This window comes from Mizuhopecten yessoensis, unplaced genomic scaffold (assembly GCF_002113885.1).
Source record: "Mizuhopecten yessoensis strain PY_sf001 unplaced genomic scaffold, ASM211388v2 scaffold2681, whole genome shotgun sequence".
Taxonomy (NCBI): domain Eukaryota; kingdom Metazoa; phylum Mollusca; class Bivalvia; order Pectinida; family Pectinidae; genus Mizuhopecten; species Mizuhopecten yessoensis.
This window is the reverse complement of record NW_018404667.1, coordinates 1,253,998-1,271,262: the sequence shown is the minus strand read 5'-3', so window position 1 is coordinate 1,271,262 and position 17,265 is coordinate 1,253,998. Positions and strand designations below refer to the sequence as shown.

Here is a 17,265-nt window from a genome sequence, read left to right as displayed (position 1 = left end):
TTTTTTTCATATCTGTGTACATATTCTCAACATACCGAGCAAATACTCTCGTTTTTTTGTTAATTATCTAAAGAAAGTCGAAAATCGGCAATTCAACCATAGGCTAATTCAACCCAACATTTGAAAATGTTCCACCACTTACATTTTGATGATTTTTCCTCTCATCAATAGCATATTACGTACTGTTTAATAGGATAAAAATTGGTTTGCATCCAACGCCCATAAAAGGGTGTATTCTCTAAAAAACACATTTTTTGTGTCTAAAATGTTATCATCGAAAATGGCATTTTTGAGATTGTTTCTTCCATAAAACAGCCAAATAGCGCGATGGAAACATGATTTTTTGTCACATTCATGCCATGAATGTATTCTTTACGGTGACCATCATTTGATTAGATTTTCATTAATATTTTACATGACATGCACATTTTATCAACACTTAGACAGCTTCTGAAAGGTACAACTTTGAGGAGCCATAAAAAACAAACCAAGTGATGGGTAATTAATCTCCCTACATAGTGCTGCTACCGTAGTAAACAATGTAGTGTTATCATAATGGGTAATCAATCTCCCTACATAGTGCTGCTACCGTAGTAAACAAGGTAGTGTTATGATAATGGGTAATTAATCTCCCTATATAGTGCTACCGTAGTAAACAAGGCAGTGTTATCATAATGGGGAATTAATCTCCCTATATAGTGCTACCGTAGTAAACAAGGTAGTGTTATCATAATGGGTAATTAATCTCCCTACATAGTGCTACTACCGTAGTTAACAAGGCAGTGTTATCATAATGGGTAATTAATCTCCCTATATAGTGCTACCGTAGTAAACAAGGTAGTGTTATCATAATGGGTAATTAATCTCCCTACATAGTGCTACCGTAGTAAACAAGGCAGTGTTATCATAATGGGTAATTAATCTCCCTTCATAGTGCTACCGTAGTAAACAAGGCAGTCTTATCATAATGGGTAATTAATCTCCCTACATAGTACTACCGTAGTAAACAAGTAGTGTTATCATAATTGGTAATTAATCTCCCTACATAGTGCTACTACCGTAGTAAACAAGGCAGTGTTTTCATAATGGGTAATTAATCTCCCTACATAGTGCTACCGTAGTAAACAAGGCAGTGTCTGAGACAACACAGTTAGGCAATTGTCCAATATCTAGTCCGTCTCATCAGTAATACGTAATACATGCATTGTGTATAACGTGACGTACGCCGACAACTAAAATAGAACGGGGTTCATCTGATTGTCGGACATCCGTGTTACAGAATCATTTCACCGGTGAAGATGGAAATAAGCTCAGGTTTCTTGAAACGATAGCATCGTCAGGAACTCAAGCACGTGTTCTTAAGAGTATGATGACATGCACGTGGTAGTTATTTATAGCTGTTACGTAGTTCAAGGCTGTTTGCTTTTACTTTACACACAAACACTGTACGTGTTCAACATTGCCTATTCGCCATATCATAAGTCAGCAAGATATGGGCTTTTTTCCTGTACAAACATTTGTACATGTATGTATGCTTAAGCTCACTAAAAGGTGGGGGTTTTCCATAATAGGTCAAGAAATTAGTGGGGATACTTTTTCAAAATGCTTGTATATCAAAACGACTTTTTATGAATTGTTAGTTTCTGTTGATTTAAACGAAATCAAAATACTCTCTTATGCCCCGGGGTATAGGACAACGATATTCCAACCAATAGCTAGATTTGATTCCAATCAGGACAAGCTATCGGCAACAAATTTAACCAAATCCGAAAACCCTTTCCTACACCGTGGACATGAAGGAGCTGTGATCTATTTTTAGCGTTATACAATCTGAAGTTTCATGGACCCCTGGGTGTCTATGTCTTCATATAGTGGCGACGACCTGCTTGAGCTTTAGGCATTGCGGAACGGAAACACTTTCTTGTGTTATCACTGCAGTATAAGACGCAATAAACAAGTTCCGAATGGAATATGAGGTACGGTAAGGGGTATAATTATAATCTAAGGAAGCAGATATGTTCAGCTATGTAGTATTATACGCAGCAATTTCGTAATAACCCTGATATGCCCAGCAAGTGTATTGAAATGCTTTCAGTTGGCATTCACAGGCAATATGGATGTCAACTGGACAGATGCGAATTCAATGAAGCGCGTTTGCGTGACGGTGTGTTAAGGTACGGAACAGAAATAGTACAGCACCAAAGTAACATGTTGTGAAATGCATTTCGATTTGCCTTTGGTACAGATATATTTGTAAGTATACAATAACGTATATTACACAATATGTCATACATATGTAACTTTCTAATTGAAGTATCTAATAGAAACAAATATATATTTACATTTATCACATAAGGTTCAGGGCTGAGTTTTACTAAGCGACTTAACTTACGATTTTATCGTAATCTTATGTTACGTTGAATCTCCGTCTTACGAAACTTCGTATCTTAAGTTACGCATAAAAAAATCCATCGTAACTTACGACAGCTTAGGGGCTACCCTATCTTACTATTTTGTCTTAAGTTATGAACTTTCTTAACTAACGCAGAATTATTCAGAGGGATATATAGAGCGCTACAGATTTCTTTGGCGGGTCATCCTTCAGCTTGTGAACGACATCAAAGATGAAATACAGTCACAAATGTTGGGATATCTCACTCCATTCCAGCCCATATTAAAGTACATGTACTCAACATGATATCGGATGATTTCTTCGCTATTATAAAGTACAGCATTTAAACAAAAGTATTTCTTAATAAAAACTTAGGGGCTGGTAGCCAGTCTAGTTGAAATATACACTGTAACTGACCACGTCAGAGAGTTTTAAAAATAAAGTAACCCCTGACACCTGTCGGACAGCTATACATCTAATCTAAAACGAGACCACTGTGAAGCAACTTAAGATCCATATTATTATTTTTTATTTTATTTTTGACATATGTTGCTCTCTCATATCTCGCACAAATAAACTCTGACCTAGTTCTGAGTCTGGCGACCGTGCTGTTTACTAATCACGCAATTCACATAAACACGGCAACCAGCCGGATACTACATGTACCAAGAAGTCATTACAGCTCCCAAACATCCAATTACTCTCAGGGTTTTCATTTCTGATAGTGTGGTATACCGGAAAATAGCATGCCCCAAACAGGCGAATTGAATTAAATTAGTATGGCCCGTTAATTTAAGAGACGACATATACATGTGTAGTGTGCTATCAAATGAATGTGCCCCTTTGTTTCTACACAGGGAATCAAAACATAACATGAACGTTTCTGTATAGTAAGCTGGGGATGGTGAAGAGATTCAGTAAAAAAAAAAAAAAAATCTATTTAAGGAAATTATGTTATTTCGGCTTATTTCTCATCCCAATTAATTGAAGAAAACAAAGATAATGTCGTGAGGCTCAGTGCACCATGCACCTCCTTAGCAAATCAGTTCACAACAATATTAAAAGATACAAACACATTCCTCGAATGTTTGAAACATTCGTCAGACAAAATGTCTACTCCGTTGATTCCCTTCGTTGAGTATCTTGTGACACTTGGTTGAAATTGCTTTGTCATTCAGAGCACCCCGGTCGATTCGCTCATCTTCGCCGGAATGAAATGTAATCGGGGGCGAGGCGTTCCGAATGATTGCTTTGTAAGTTGTAAAACGATGAAGTTAACCGAAATGCCCAGTAAAATGTCGCCCCATGAAGCGTATTCCTTCTATAAACAAGAACTGTATTGAGTAAGGTTCATCGACAATTATTTGTCCCCGTTGCAGTTAAATCGTGAAATCGTGCAACACCTTTATTGACGACGCGACAGCTGACAAGTTAACAATGGTAACGATTATACTAACAAACATGTCGTCATGTCCACAGACAGTTACAAACTTGACAAACGTGTCCAGACTTATCAAGTTCCAAAGATCAATACAAATTTGCAATTATAAGTGTAATCTTGTACATAGTTGCTGAAAAAGTGATACAACGTATCGGTTCCAAGTTTGTCGGAACTGATTCCGTGTGGCCGTTCGGACCCACCTACATACCAAAGTTTCATTGTATAGTTGTACATAGTTGCTAAAAAATGATATATAACGTACGCTTCCGAGGTTGTCGAACTGACACCATGCGACCCTACGGACAAAGATAGTAACCAAGTTCCAAATAATCATAGCCAAATTTGTAACTAGTTATAAGATTATACAAATTGAAAATTGTATTTGCACTTTTGTAACTACAAATAAGTTTCAAGTCAAAACAGTGAAACACAGTGAAATAAATACACGGGGTTCGATAACATGGTCTGGGGTGGGTGTTGCGGTATCTGTGCTGTAGCATTCAAGTGAGGTGGCACTATAAATGATACCGTTGGAAGCACGGTCCCGCTACAAACAGAACATAATACATGTCTAGCACACACACATGCATACACACATAGGGATATATTAGCCAGGTGCCATATGACTAGTAGTTAGCGCCTGATATGGCAGCTCCTGCGAATTCCTCAAATATTGTATTGATTAATATATATGCTAATTGTATTGACTGTATAAAATTGTATATCTATGTACTGTAAAGCGCTTTAGAATGGCTTATGTTAGCTAGATAGGGTGCTATACCAAATCTTGTATATCTATTTATGTACATTTGAAAAGCATGAACAAAACAAATATAGCTTCAAATAGAAAACTCGATTTAAACATTGTAAGCTGCAAAGTCAATACCTTATACTGCCAGCAAGCCCATTATACATGTAGTCGGATATAATTACAAAACGTATCAGTTCAGTGGTTGTCGGAACTGACACCGTGTAATCTTACGGGTCACCTTAGGTACTTCGCCATGGCGTTGACGAACATAGTAACAAAATTTACGAACAAAATATTTACACACTAAGTACTCCACACTCACTCAGACAGTAAACATTACCTAATTATCTCTTACACAGATTTATTAATAAGGTGATTAATTTTTTATGAGCTCGTGCTATCGTCATACTGGACAACTTTGGGATTGTTACGTTAATATTAAATAGTTTTGAAAATGCTAAATCAGTGTAAAACGCAGCTGCAGGAGGTTATGTCTCATACACGGGAAAAGTAACTGTCCTGTATCGGGTTATTTCACGTTTGCTGTGTCTGTATTTGAGATAAAGCCGATTCATTTTCTGTATAGTGTATATTTGTGTGTCGACAGATTTACGTAATAGTTTCGGTGAAGTAAACGTAGGGGTTTTCCCACTATCCCCGCGTTACTGGAATCACACGTCTACAGAGATATAAAGGATCGGCTGACAAACACAGTATGCATGACATAAACAACACATCTCAGAAGCTTGAAATCTAGGTAAGGTACGTACATTTATCTTGTAACGGTTTTCATTGTTTCACACATTTACTACAACGAGTTCAGCAGGCACGTATTTCTCATCACACGTGCACAGATGTGTTATGTTTCCCTTCATGCTATGCAATAAGCGTTCTAGATCTACGATTTCATAATATATTTGTTTATCTGTTTATTTTAATCTTGATGTTTTTGTTTTGACCATTGAGATTTGTTGTTGTATTAAAATATGTATATCAGTACGGCCTGTGAAATTATGTTTTTTTAAGGATCCTCGTACCACTGTCAAACATTGAAAGTTGGTACTGTAAATTGTTTATGCCGGCGTGACTGTACTTTTGGTAAATCATTTCTGAAAAGGGAACCATACATTGCGGTTTTTTATGAGATGAAAAGATGAAATTTGTCGTGAAGGGGGGGAACCTATGCAATACCTGCATGACGATCACACGATGCACTAAATATTTGTAACGAAGTGTCACAACTAGTTCCACTAGCTGCCGAAATATGACCTCGACCGATTTGTCCTGGTCACACAGACCGTTTGACGCTGTCTGTGAGATTACTATTACTGGGTCATTGTCTTGCACTAAACGGTAACGTTATTGCCCTGGTCGGAATCCTTCACATATCACTCGTACCTCCGTTCGACATAAATTGAAATTTCCGGTCACCTTAATATCTATCGAACTGTTCAAAAAGGATTTAATCCGTCTAACGAAAGAATGACCAAGCAGCATAGCAGTAATCGTGATCATCTTTGACAAGTCTTCCCCACATGCGTTTGTTTACAAACAATACAAATTGGCGGGCTAAGCGTCACCGATGTTTCCACAGGACATGTTTAAATTGACAGTACTTACGGCGAAAGCCGAGGGAGGATACCCCTGCTTATAGCTAACCTCGCCTCTTATGCGTGAACCCCTTCTGTAGCAGATGCTCAACACTCTTCCAAGTAGGGAAATAGCTGATATTTTAAGGAGATTTTTCAAAATGTCAGCATGGAAATAATATTCTGCACAGGTCACGTGACTTTAGTACACCAAAACCTCACGTGACTACTTCTAAATGGATGGACTAGTTTAAAAAACGGAAAGTTATCCTCCATCCGGAACCAACAAAATATAACAAATAAAAATATCATATACTAACCTGATAATATAAATAACTTTATGTGCATTAATACAATTATTTTTTACATTAATCAAAATACCACAGGGAACAGAAGTATAGACATGTAGGTTCGAACCCCGGTCTGACCGTTGCATTTCTCTTTCTGCTGTAACATATACATATATAATGTTTGCATATATACATACAATGTGAAATGAACTCATCTAGCACATTCAAATTTTAGCACATTATCGAATTCAAAAGTTTTAACAAATAGGGATTGTCCGTTTTATATGCACCAAGAAAAAAAAAGAAAAAAAGGTCAATATTTCTTATATCTCAAAGGAATAAACTACTGCTAATGATGTACATTTACGTTACAAATTGTATACATGTTGTAAATTCAAATAATGTTGGGGAAATAATGAGTAACTGGCAATTTGATCTGTTCTAGCTACATGCGGGGGGATAACCATTGAAGCGTTCATTAGTTCCCGACTAGATAGTCTTGTTCAACTAGACACTTGTTATCTGCGCAAGCCACGTTTAAATTACAAGTGATCAAGCGCCTGGTTGAACGAGACCACTGACCTGAACAGCGATTCGGTATACCTCGGACGTTTTCATTAATTCACCAATGTCGAGCGTGGTCATTGGGACTCTAACAGCTTACTCATTTACCATATGTGTCTTTTAATTGATAGCTTTATATTTGAAGTTCAACCCTTGTGACAACTGTCTAGATTCATAGATACATACATCACTGACAAATGCTTCAAAAAAACATGTTTGATAGAAAGTTCAAGATACAAACCGGTGAGGCGGGACGGGAACACACCCTGACCTTTAACCTGATATACATCCACCATCATATATTTAAACTAAAATTTTACATTTTTCCAAAACTATATATCTGTTTATTTCATTCAATAAAAAAATATGTCAACAACAAATACATTTGAATTTACCAGAGACACTGTATTTAACCGGAACACATTTTATGTAGCGATTACAATCGTACGAAACAAGTGCCGACTGGGTGATTAAGTTGTGCGAGTCCTTGTAAGTGCCTGCCCGCACGTGCTTGTAACATTTAATGGCAGCGTAGAGTGGCCCTGTGGAACCATATGCAAAGTCTGTTTCTGGTGGCCAGGGAAGGTGTAATGGTACACAGGGAAGACTCACGGGGTTCCCCGGGCCATGTATCGGGACAAGACTCCCTGGAGGGGTCGGAATAGTGTAGCAGATAAGGGATGTCAGGCAGAAACACTGCCTTACTGTTAAAACTACATCTGTAGCTTTTCATGCTTTGCGGTATACATGTACCACTGGGGCGTGTTCACTCGTTCATCAACCTCGAGCAAGCGCATGATGATGTTTTACTGCAAAGATATGGCATTCATATATAGTTAATGTCATATCAACAGAGTTCAATATTGAGGGATCCCTGTCTCGTTGCACTGCCGTTTTCCCTATACACAGTTAACTCCCCTCAACTTCTGTTAGGATGTAACTGTAGAACATTAAGGGTGGTCTGATAGTGCAGTGAATAGCGCGATTGTCTTGTATCAAGGCAGGCGAGGTTCGATTCCCCGAAGGTATGGAGTCACCTGCCCGACCACGTGGTTTTTGTCCGGGAACTCTGTTTTCCTCCAACAATAAGACCACAAGCGCTCTATCATCGGGGCCAACAAGAGTGATTAGCATATGTGAAAAATTGTTGTAAAATAAATGAAGATTTAGGCCAGGACACGTCTGTTGCTCAATCGGTTACAACCATAATATAACAATATAAGGTCCAGGGTTCGAATCCCAGGCTAGTCCCGCTGGTTTTTGTAACACGCACAACACTCATTATGATGATATTTTGTTTCATCTGTATATTTTTTTTATATTAGTCCCGCAAGGTATTCGTTCCTTTAAGAAATGGTTCATCAAAGCTCTATGTTAATTCAAGAAAAACAGTTTCTGATATTTAGCTCCAGTTTTTGTCCGTTGTATAGGGATTCTTAAGAAGCTTATATGTTTCAATATGGTTTTATTTGACGCTATGTTGTGTGGTAACATAGTACTCGCACACTTACATGTGAAAAAAAATACAAGCACATGTCTGTTATGCAAATATACAGTCGTGCTTCGATATGGTTGTATATTCTGCTAAACATTTTTTTTCACTGAAATCCATAATGTATCTTAACTCATGAAGGCAATAATAAGGATACCAAACTACATTGTCGGAGAGGAGAACGAAAAACTGGCTCAAAAGATTGAGCAATTAAATTACACCCAAAATGTACCACATCCGGTTGCAACATCCGGGTAACCATAGTGCAACCTTATTCCAGGGGTACAGAGAGCGAAAGTTAGCATAAGCCCGGGAGTATCGAGGATGATTCCAGGGGTACAGAGAGCGAAAGCTAGCGTTACCCCTGGAGTATCGAGGATTATTCCAGGGGTACAGAGAGCGAAAGTTAGAATAAGCCCTGGAGTATCGAGGATGATTCCAGGGGTACAGAGAGCGAAAGTTAGCGTAACCCCTGGAGTATCGAGGATGGCGTAACTCGAGATATCCTGTTTATAAGCTGTTTAAAAATAAAACAGTGGTCACACTTTACACAGATGGTGCTGCTTCGCTCCATCGTGCTAACATACTGAACAACTGTAGGGCTCTGAACCTTGGTGGCACGGGATTCAAGAGGTACGACGCCGGGCTCGTGACTGAAGGGTTGCCGGTTTGAGTCACGATACGGTGCTGCGTTGTATCTTTGAGCAAGATACTTTACACCACATTTTCCAGTCTACTCAGCTGTAAATGCGTACGTGGTTGGGCAATGTTAGAATTGTTGAATGCTAGCTGTGATCGCCGAAATGGCAGCACCGGCTATATGCTCCCCAGACAGTTGAGAAAAATATTGGCTGGTTGCAAAAGCCCTATAACCACGGATAATAATTTGAGAACCGCTTTGCGACGACCTACGAACTAGGTTGTGATAAAGCGGTATACAAGAACCCCGAATTATTATTATTATAACCAGAACGTGGCAAAGCATACACTTTACCAATGTTATCAAACGGGGTTTACATTTGCTACATCAAAATGATAATCCAACTCATGTGCTTCATAATGTATATGTTGTATAACTGGTTGTGTTATATAACCGTTGTGCAATGCTAGGTTTGGTTTGTGTTTTACGTCCTTTAAACAGCTATGGTCATTTAAGGACGTGCCATGTTTTGGTGATGGAGGAAAGCCGTAGTTCCCGGCGCCATCTTTTGACCCAGTTGTCCGTCCTCCTCGCCGACCTAGTTTGTTGCCTTCATGATACATTATTGAGTCAGTGAAAAAATAATTTAGCAGAATATACAATCATATCGAAGTACGACTGTATATTTTTTGGCATTTATTTGCATAACACACATGTGCTTGTATATTTTTTTCACATGTAAGGGTGCGAGTTCTATGTTACCACACATAGCGTCAAATAAAACCATATTGAAACATATAAGCTACTTAAGGTGGCTCCACACATCGTCATCAGCGTCCATTTTCGTGACGTACCACCGGAAAAAGTACAGCTCGGACTCAATTATCTCGAACGAAAAGTGCATGTACACCTTGTCGTCATTTTCGTATTACGTATCGGGCATTTCAATACCGTAGTGTAAATTATAGTAACACCTGGTAAACAATCGTACACGTGCGTGACGATGATATGTCAACACGCAATATCAAGATTTTGTTGGGAAATGTGTAATCACACTTACATCTACTTCAGGAATAAAGCTTCCAATACAAAGACATACACTGACTCACGGGAAGATACTAACATGAGACAAGATGGAAATGCATGTGTGAGTGCACGTGAGAACGACATACCATGTTATAGCCTCTGGTCACATATGTACGGTACATGACAATATACCGTGCGTTAGCGGGCCGTGGAATGATGTCCAAAGTGTACATGACTGAGAGTAATTTGGCTCGATAAAAGGACAATATATTGACAATTTTGATATCACAATTTTAATTTATTTCCATCACTTTTTGATATATGTAAAAAAAAGATAACTGTCTTGTAAAAAGTTCCGATTTTTTTCAAGGAAGACATCTCTCACCAGAATCAAAGTGATTGTAAAATGAAAAAATAATTAATTATAAAGCCACCTTGTATATTTTGTTCAATTTCCCACTCTTTATGTATGAATCTTGGCGTCCAGTTTGATTTTAGCTCGTAGATAATCACTTGTATCAGTACAATTTCACACAGTGTAACACGTTTTATATATTTTGCGATAAATAAAATATTATACGAAAGTTTACACGAATTTTTGCTTGTTTATTTCGAAAGTATGGAGCCTCCTCAAGAATGATGTTGAAATACGATATCAAAGTAAATATTAATCAGGTATAAGTGCCCTTCATATTTCAGACACACGCTGTGTACTTAATCGACAAGGAAGTTCGTTAAGTGTCAAAAATGAATGTCTATATTACAACCTTAATTGTTGTATGTATACACAAGTAAGAGTAGGTCTTGTGTCATATCTGTGTAAGTGTTTCCTATGTTCCGCAGGCTTTATTAATTTGATTATGTATGATTTTCTTGTGGTATGACTCTGTCGTAAAGTTTTTCATGTATGTGTTTGTTTAACTATCTGTTGAAACAAATAAAATGCATAAATTGTTATAAAAAAATAAAAGGGTTTCTAGTTCAAAGGAATTTGAAGCAACCAGTGCATATATATAATCCTTTTTTGTGTGTCTATTTTTACTTTTGACTATTTGTGCCGTGCCTTTCAGGATGGATTTTCTACAATATAAGTGGACATTGGCAGTGACCTTGTTGACCAATGCTGTCCACGTTTGGTGTTTTTTACCTACCCTAACTACGACCACACCGCCAGATACCTATAGCCACGTCCAAATCACAAGAGATGGAGTCAAGAAAGCGGCGGCCAATTTTTTGACAGACAACGGACTTGTTGAGGGGTCGTACTCAGATCCAGATAGAGTGTTGGCTAAATATTTTGGTTCAGGTTAGTTATGATTATTTTTTTTATATTGCAAACTTGTCTCAAGCGATCAACAAGGACCTTTTTATAATTGACATAGTTATATGCAATGAAAAGATAACATATTGATTTAAACTTCCAATTTATTATCCTAAAAAGAATAACAACTCACGAAAAGTATATCTTTTTAACAAGTGTTCAACCAATCCAGGCAACAATCCATTGACTTGAAGAAAAAAAAAAAAAAAAAAAATTGGTGTTGATATAGTGACTTAAATTTTTGAAACTGATAAAAAACGACTCGGAATCTATCATTTTAAACATGATGATGATAATATTAAGCTGTATTTACGAAAATATCACCTGTATTATGATATGACACAAGCAAGAATATACATGTTATATACGTTTACTATATGACAGGATTATCTTCGACTGATGGGCTATGCACGGTAAGCGAAAGATTATGTGTGTCTCCAGTGTTGGATCCAGAGACCTATCTAGAGGGGTTTCCAAATTTCCAGGGGGGGTTCCATGTGGTGGAAAATTCAGGAAACAGGTTCGGGGGGGGGGGCTGGAGGCTGAAGCCCCAGAAAACTCATAATCCGCCACTGGTCTCTACTTACATAGTAAAAATGTCGGACTTGAAACACGGAACACGGAATAACTTAAACATATATTTTGGTAATTTTGATTTCATATAGAATTTATATATTTCAAAACAATACAATATCTTAACGTTTTTTCATGTTTAGATACTGACAGTCAGGAAAAATTTAATCAGAAAATGCGGGATTTGTCGGCGCGAATGAATACAGTGCAGAATGATGTGAAGTTGATTGCAAAGTACACTGTCAATGGGGAACGTATAGAAGACGGTAAGTAGATGTCGTAAAATATAGATGAGAGTAAGTCGGTGTCGTAAAGATGATAGTAAGTCTGTTGTAAAATATTGTTAACAGTTATTCAATGTCGTAAAATATTTAAGACAGTTAGTAAGTGTCGTAAAATATTGAAAACATTTAGTCGATGTCGTAAAATATTGAAAACATTTAGTCGATGTCGTAAAATATTGATTCCAGTTAGTCAGTGTCGTAAAATATTGAAGTCTGTTAGTCAATTAAATGAAATATTGATGACAGTCGATGTCGTAAAATATCAATGACAGTTAGTCGATTTAGTGAAATATTGAAGACAGTTAGGCAATGTCGTAAAATGTAGATGGCAGTCAGGTGATGTAAAGTATAGAAGACAGGTAGTTAATGTAAATACTGAGGACAGTAAATCGTTGTCGTAAAAAGGCTTGATAGTTAGTCTGTTGTAAAATGTAGTAAACGGTAGGTCGACGTCGTAAAAAAAAGTAATGTCACTCAGACGTTGTCGAAAATATAGAAAAACAGTTACGATCTTGTCATACAAAATAGAGGATAGTTCAGATCATGTCCTGAAATAAAGAAATCTGTTCAGATCTTGTCGTAAAATATAGAAAACAGTTCAGACCATGTTGTAAAATAAAGAAAATAGTTCAGATCATGTCGTAAAATAAAGAAATCAGTTCAGTCCATGTCGTAAAATAAAGAAAATAGTTTAGTTCGTGTCTTAAAATATAGAAAACAGTTCAGTCCATGTCGTAAAATTTAGAAGACAGTTAAGTTAATGTTGTACAATATAGAAAACAGTTCAGATACACTCAGTATCCTGCTAAAGGTAATATGCCATATATGCTCAGCATCATTGCGCAGAAAATTGATGAATATCGCCGAGTCAGCAGGCAAAAAATACACGAAAAGCTGCAAATCACCACATAAATAAACACAAAACATACAACATCAGACATATAACACCAGAACACAAACCAATATGATCCCTCTTTGTATCAAGCTATGCTAACTATACCTATATATATATATATAAGTCCCAATGCTATCTAGTCACTACTATATCAGAGAAGTTCACAAAATATATATATACCTCAATGAAAATTATATGGGTAAGAAAAAAAAAATCAATCTTACCTGTTTGATAAAGAAAAAAAATATGTCTGAATGAATTTCAAATATCCCCCCAAAACATTTTTTGGAAAGTCTTTTGCAAACCTAATAATAATAGAAAAATGTACTCAAATATGTGACAAAGCCCTTTCAAAATATATTACCCATGTGCAAATATGTAGAAACAAAAATATAGTCAACCTTACACAGCTGATCACCTTTGTTGACATATAATATCAAACACACGTGTACCGGATGTTTACTACACACACCGGAAGTTACGACGCACAAAAAGTCACGAAAATACGACACTTACAAAATCATGCTTCGATAATATTACACAGTTAACATTTAAACCAGTATAATCAATTCAATTCTAATATTATTTAAATTGTTTGAAACAAAAAATAGAATTGTATTTTAAGAACAAAATGTCAGTCTTTTAAATCAGCACAAAAGAATAAATTCAGAGTTCACTGCTTCCGCAAACGTTAAGTCACTATATCCTAGCGTGACACTGTGATTGTCCGCTGAACCACATCGCATGGCTAAACTAACGATGGTCACGATCAACAGGTAACAGTCAAACATCAATACAAAACCGCCAGGCCATCGGCATAATGTTAGATGACAAGTATCACATATATACCTGGTTACTGGTAATGTTCCTTCTTTTTTCCAAGTTGGTAATTACTGACGAACATCACCACACTCCATGAAAATACATAAAAACACATCCATATCGAGCGCTTGACATGTGTTTCTCTTCCACCTGCGAAGCAACTTCCACTGATCATGAAAAGGGTAATTCTAGTCTCTGTTCCGAGCCGGTCTCGCTAATCCGGAATATAGGGTCAGCTTGGAGAGTTATATCCCTTGGCTCAATGTAAAGTTGAATGAAAAGTCAAGGTCGAGGCAGATTTCTTGTTTACCGGTTTATTCCCACAATATGTGGAACATAATCAAAAAAACCTACAAAGACACAATACAATTGATTACATAATGAAACACAGCGCTCACATATATATATATAATTCCTAACATGTACATTCGGTGCATACATATTTGATCCGTTCACACACAATAGGTTATTCACAAATAGGAATAACTTTACAATGACTCACTTCATCATAATCAATAGTTGAAATTACTTACACAAATTACTTATACATAATTATATTGAATACAATTATCCTCATCAATTATCGCTTGTTTACATTATCACATACGATATTAAAATACCTACCCCAACTATGGGTCGGGGGTTTACACGAATGAAGATCTGTATACGCGCGTTCGCAATCGAAAACTATCATCTCTGTAAAAGAGACATGTAAATCTCAATTTACATCATGTTGATAAAAACATATATACATTACTTTAAAAAGAGCTATCTATGTATCGATTAATTATACATGTACGTAAGATAAAGATTCTGTTAATTTTCTAAAAAGTACAATTTCACAATATAATTAATGCTACTTTATCCAAAATCTCATTAATATAATAATTTAACATAAACCAATTACAGAAGAAGACTTTGTCACATCTATATATGTACATACCAGATCTAGAGAAAGACCTCAATACTCAAACTTCTGGATATAAATTACATCCACCCTTTAGCTCTGTCTATGAACGAATACTAAAAACCGCGCCAAAACATGTTACAAAGACAACTGGACTGACCACTAACGAAAACGAGGTAACACCTATATTTAGAACAATTACCTTATATGGACGTAACAAGGTAAGACAAGTGACATGTGACAACATACTCACGTGTACAAAAACAACACAGGTAGACGGCACAGTGATCGTACACAGCACATGTATACGTGAACAGCACGTTATACGCAGCGCAACAATTAATTTAATTTAAAAACATTTTATCACAGCCTTTATCAAAACATCAATATTTTCACATTGTTACATCGAAACATAAAGAAATATGACCAGGTCATGTCGAAAAATACAGAAAACAGTTCAGACCATATCGTAAACTAAAGAAATCTGTTCAGACTGTGTCGTAAAATATGAAGACAGTTTAGTACATGTCCTGAAATAGACGACTGAGGTAAAACATACCCGTTCTATTTATATATTTTACATGCATTCTTTGACTTAAGAATGTTGACAGAAAATTACATATCCTGAAAAATAGTGTTTTAATTTGTATCTTGAAATATTTATATATACATATTCCGCGCTCTTACGTCACACTGACACACTGGCGCCTTTTCTCGCTGTCATTACATCCCGTATCATATAACACTGTTATTTAGTTTAACAGCTTTTACTTATGTGTGCATTTCTAAGTAAAGTGTATGTCAGTCTTTTTTTTCACTATGTGAACACAAATGTACAGCGATATCAAAGTTGCATTGAAATACATGGCATATTTTCTGTAAAACTATTTTTGTATTATTATCTTTTCGTCCACTTATAATATTTACCGCATGACATGTAGGTTCTCTTGACAACAACAAGTCAAGTTAGGCCCTCTTGCATCTTGACACATTTTTAAAGGTATGCTGACAATGCTTTGTACTGTATTGACAAACGTTGAGGAAAACTGACAACCATACATTGTTTAATAGGTCCTTCAACTTCCATCCCACGGGTGTCACGTTTTAAAGTTAACGACTTCCGCCATTATTTCACAGCCAGCTAATTTGAGTCCTGATGCTTTCATCCTTAGCTAATGCATGCAATCTAGATTGCAACAGAATAAAGAGAAGAAAGACAATCTTTAAATTAGCAATATCAATTGCATTTAAAATCGGTTCGACGCTTCAAAACTGCAAAACTTATTTTTTTTTAATTGCTTTATTGAAATAATTTAATTTCTAGATTATTTCGGTTTATTTTTATTACATAAACAGAAGTTTCTAGTAAGTTTTTTTTTTATATTTATCTTCACACTACTACAGGTGTCACCAGTATAAATAACGTTGTAACTTCAGCACATGTTGATACAGTAGTCATTCAGCACTAGCACATAGACTTACTGTGTGTGTGTGTAGGAGGTTATCATATCGCGCATGCGTATCAGATAAGAGGAAATTCACTGAACTAAGCAGACCGGTACTTTGTAATGTTACACAACACTCAATCCTCGACAACTGTTGGTGCATGGTATGGCAGACATTCCACTATGACGTCAGAAAGGTCAAGGTCATACGATGAATTCACCGCATTTATCTACCAATGTATATTTATAGAATTAGCTTTGCTATTTACTCATTCACACACCAAAGTGGCACACATACAAATGATGCAAATTAACTAGTAATAATTTACAATACCTATGGATAAAACATAATACATTTATCTCAATATACATATATTTGTTTTCCCGAGGTAAATCATGGTTACCGAAGGAAAATATCTGTGTTTGATTTACATGTACATATTTTTTTTTCTCGTGTACACATGAAACTGTGTAATTATTTTAATGACGAGGTATTGCTCTTTTTTATATTAATTTTATCAATATTTATAATGTGCAACTTGTATAAAAACACTCGTCATACTTAAATATCTATAGATAGTATAAAAACACTCGTCATACTTAAATATCTATATATAGATATGACAGTGGTCTATTTTTAGATTACATGTTTACCTGTCCGACAGGGGTCAGTGATTACTTTATGTTTAAAACTCTCTGCAGTGGTCAGTCAGTGGTCAGTGTGCGGCTGCGCAGTGAGTCGCGCATTTGTAAAACTGCACACACATCTCTACAATATTTCAGCCTGTGTGGACGTATTCCTATACTTGTTCATACGTAACGTATCGTGACCA

General features: G+C 36.4%; 1 protein-coding gene and 1 long non-coding RNA gene across 4 annotated transcripts in view; one reads left to right on the top strand and one right to left on the bottom strand.

Annotated features, from left to right (window-relative positions):
* The window catches only part of LOC110446383, a 21,225-nt gene extending 5,926 nt beyond the window's left edge, over positions 1 to 15,299 (bottom strand). Inside the window, exons 1-3 of one of the 2 annotated variants that reach the window (XR_002462455.1) lie at positions 15,024 to 15,299; positions 14,705 to 14,776; positions 14,108 to 14,430 (exon numbers count right to left, since the gene is read on the bottom strand). This is a non-coding gene — a long non-coding RNA (uncharacterized LOC110446383). Of the gene's footprint in view, positions 1 to 13,486; positions 14,431 to 14,704; positions 14,777 to 15,023 lie in introns of those variants that run through there. The other variant, XR_002462454.1, reaches the window with a different exon arrangement.
* The window catches only part of LOC110446382 (von Willebrand factor A domain-containing protein 7-like), a 47,266-nt gene continuing 35,044 nt past the window's right edge, over positions 5,044 to 17,265 (top strand). Inside the window, exons 1-3 of one of the 2 annotated variants that reach the window (XM_021491506.1) lie at positions 5,044 to 5,341; positions 11,256 to 11,491; positions 12,223 to 12,345. In XM_021491506.1, the coding sequence (XP_021347181.1) occupies positions 11,257 to 11,491; positions 12,223 to 12,345 (358 nt within the window). In that variant the 5' untranslated portion in view covers positions 5,044 to 5,341; position 11,256. Of the gene's footprint in view, positions 5,347 to 11,255; positions 11,492 to 12,222; positions 12,346 to 17,265 lie in introns of both variants that reach the window. The other variant, XM_021491504.1, reaches the window with a different exon arrangement.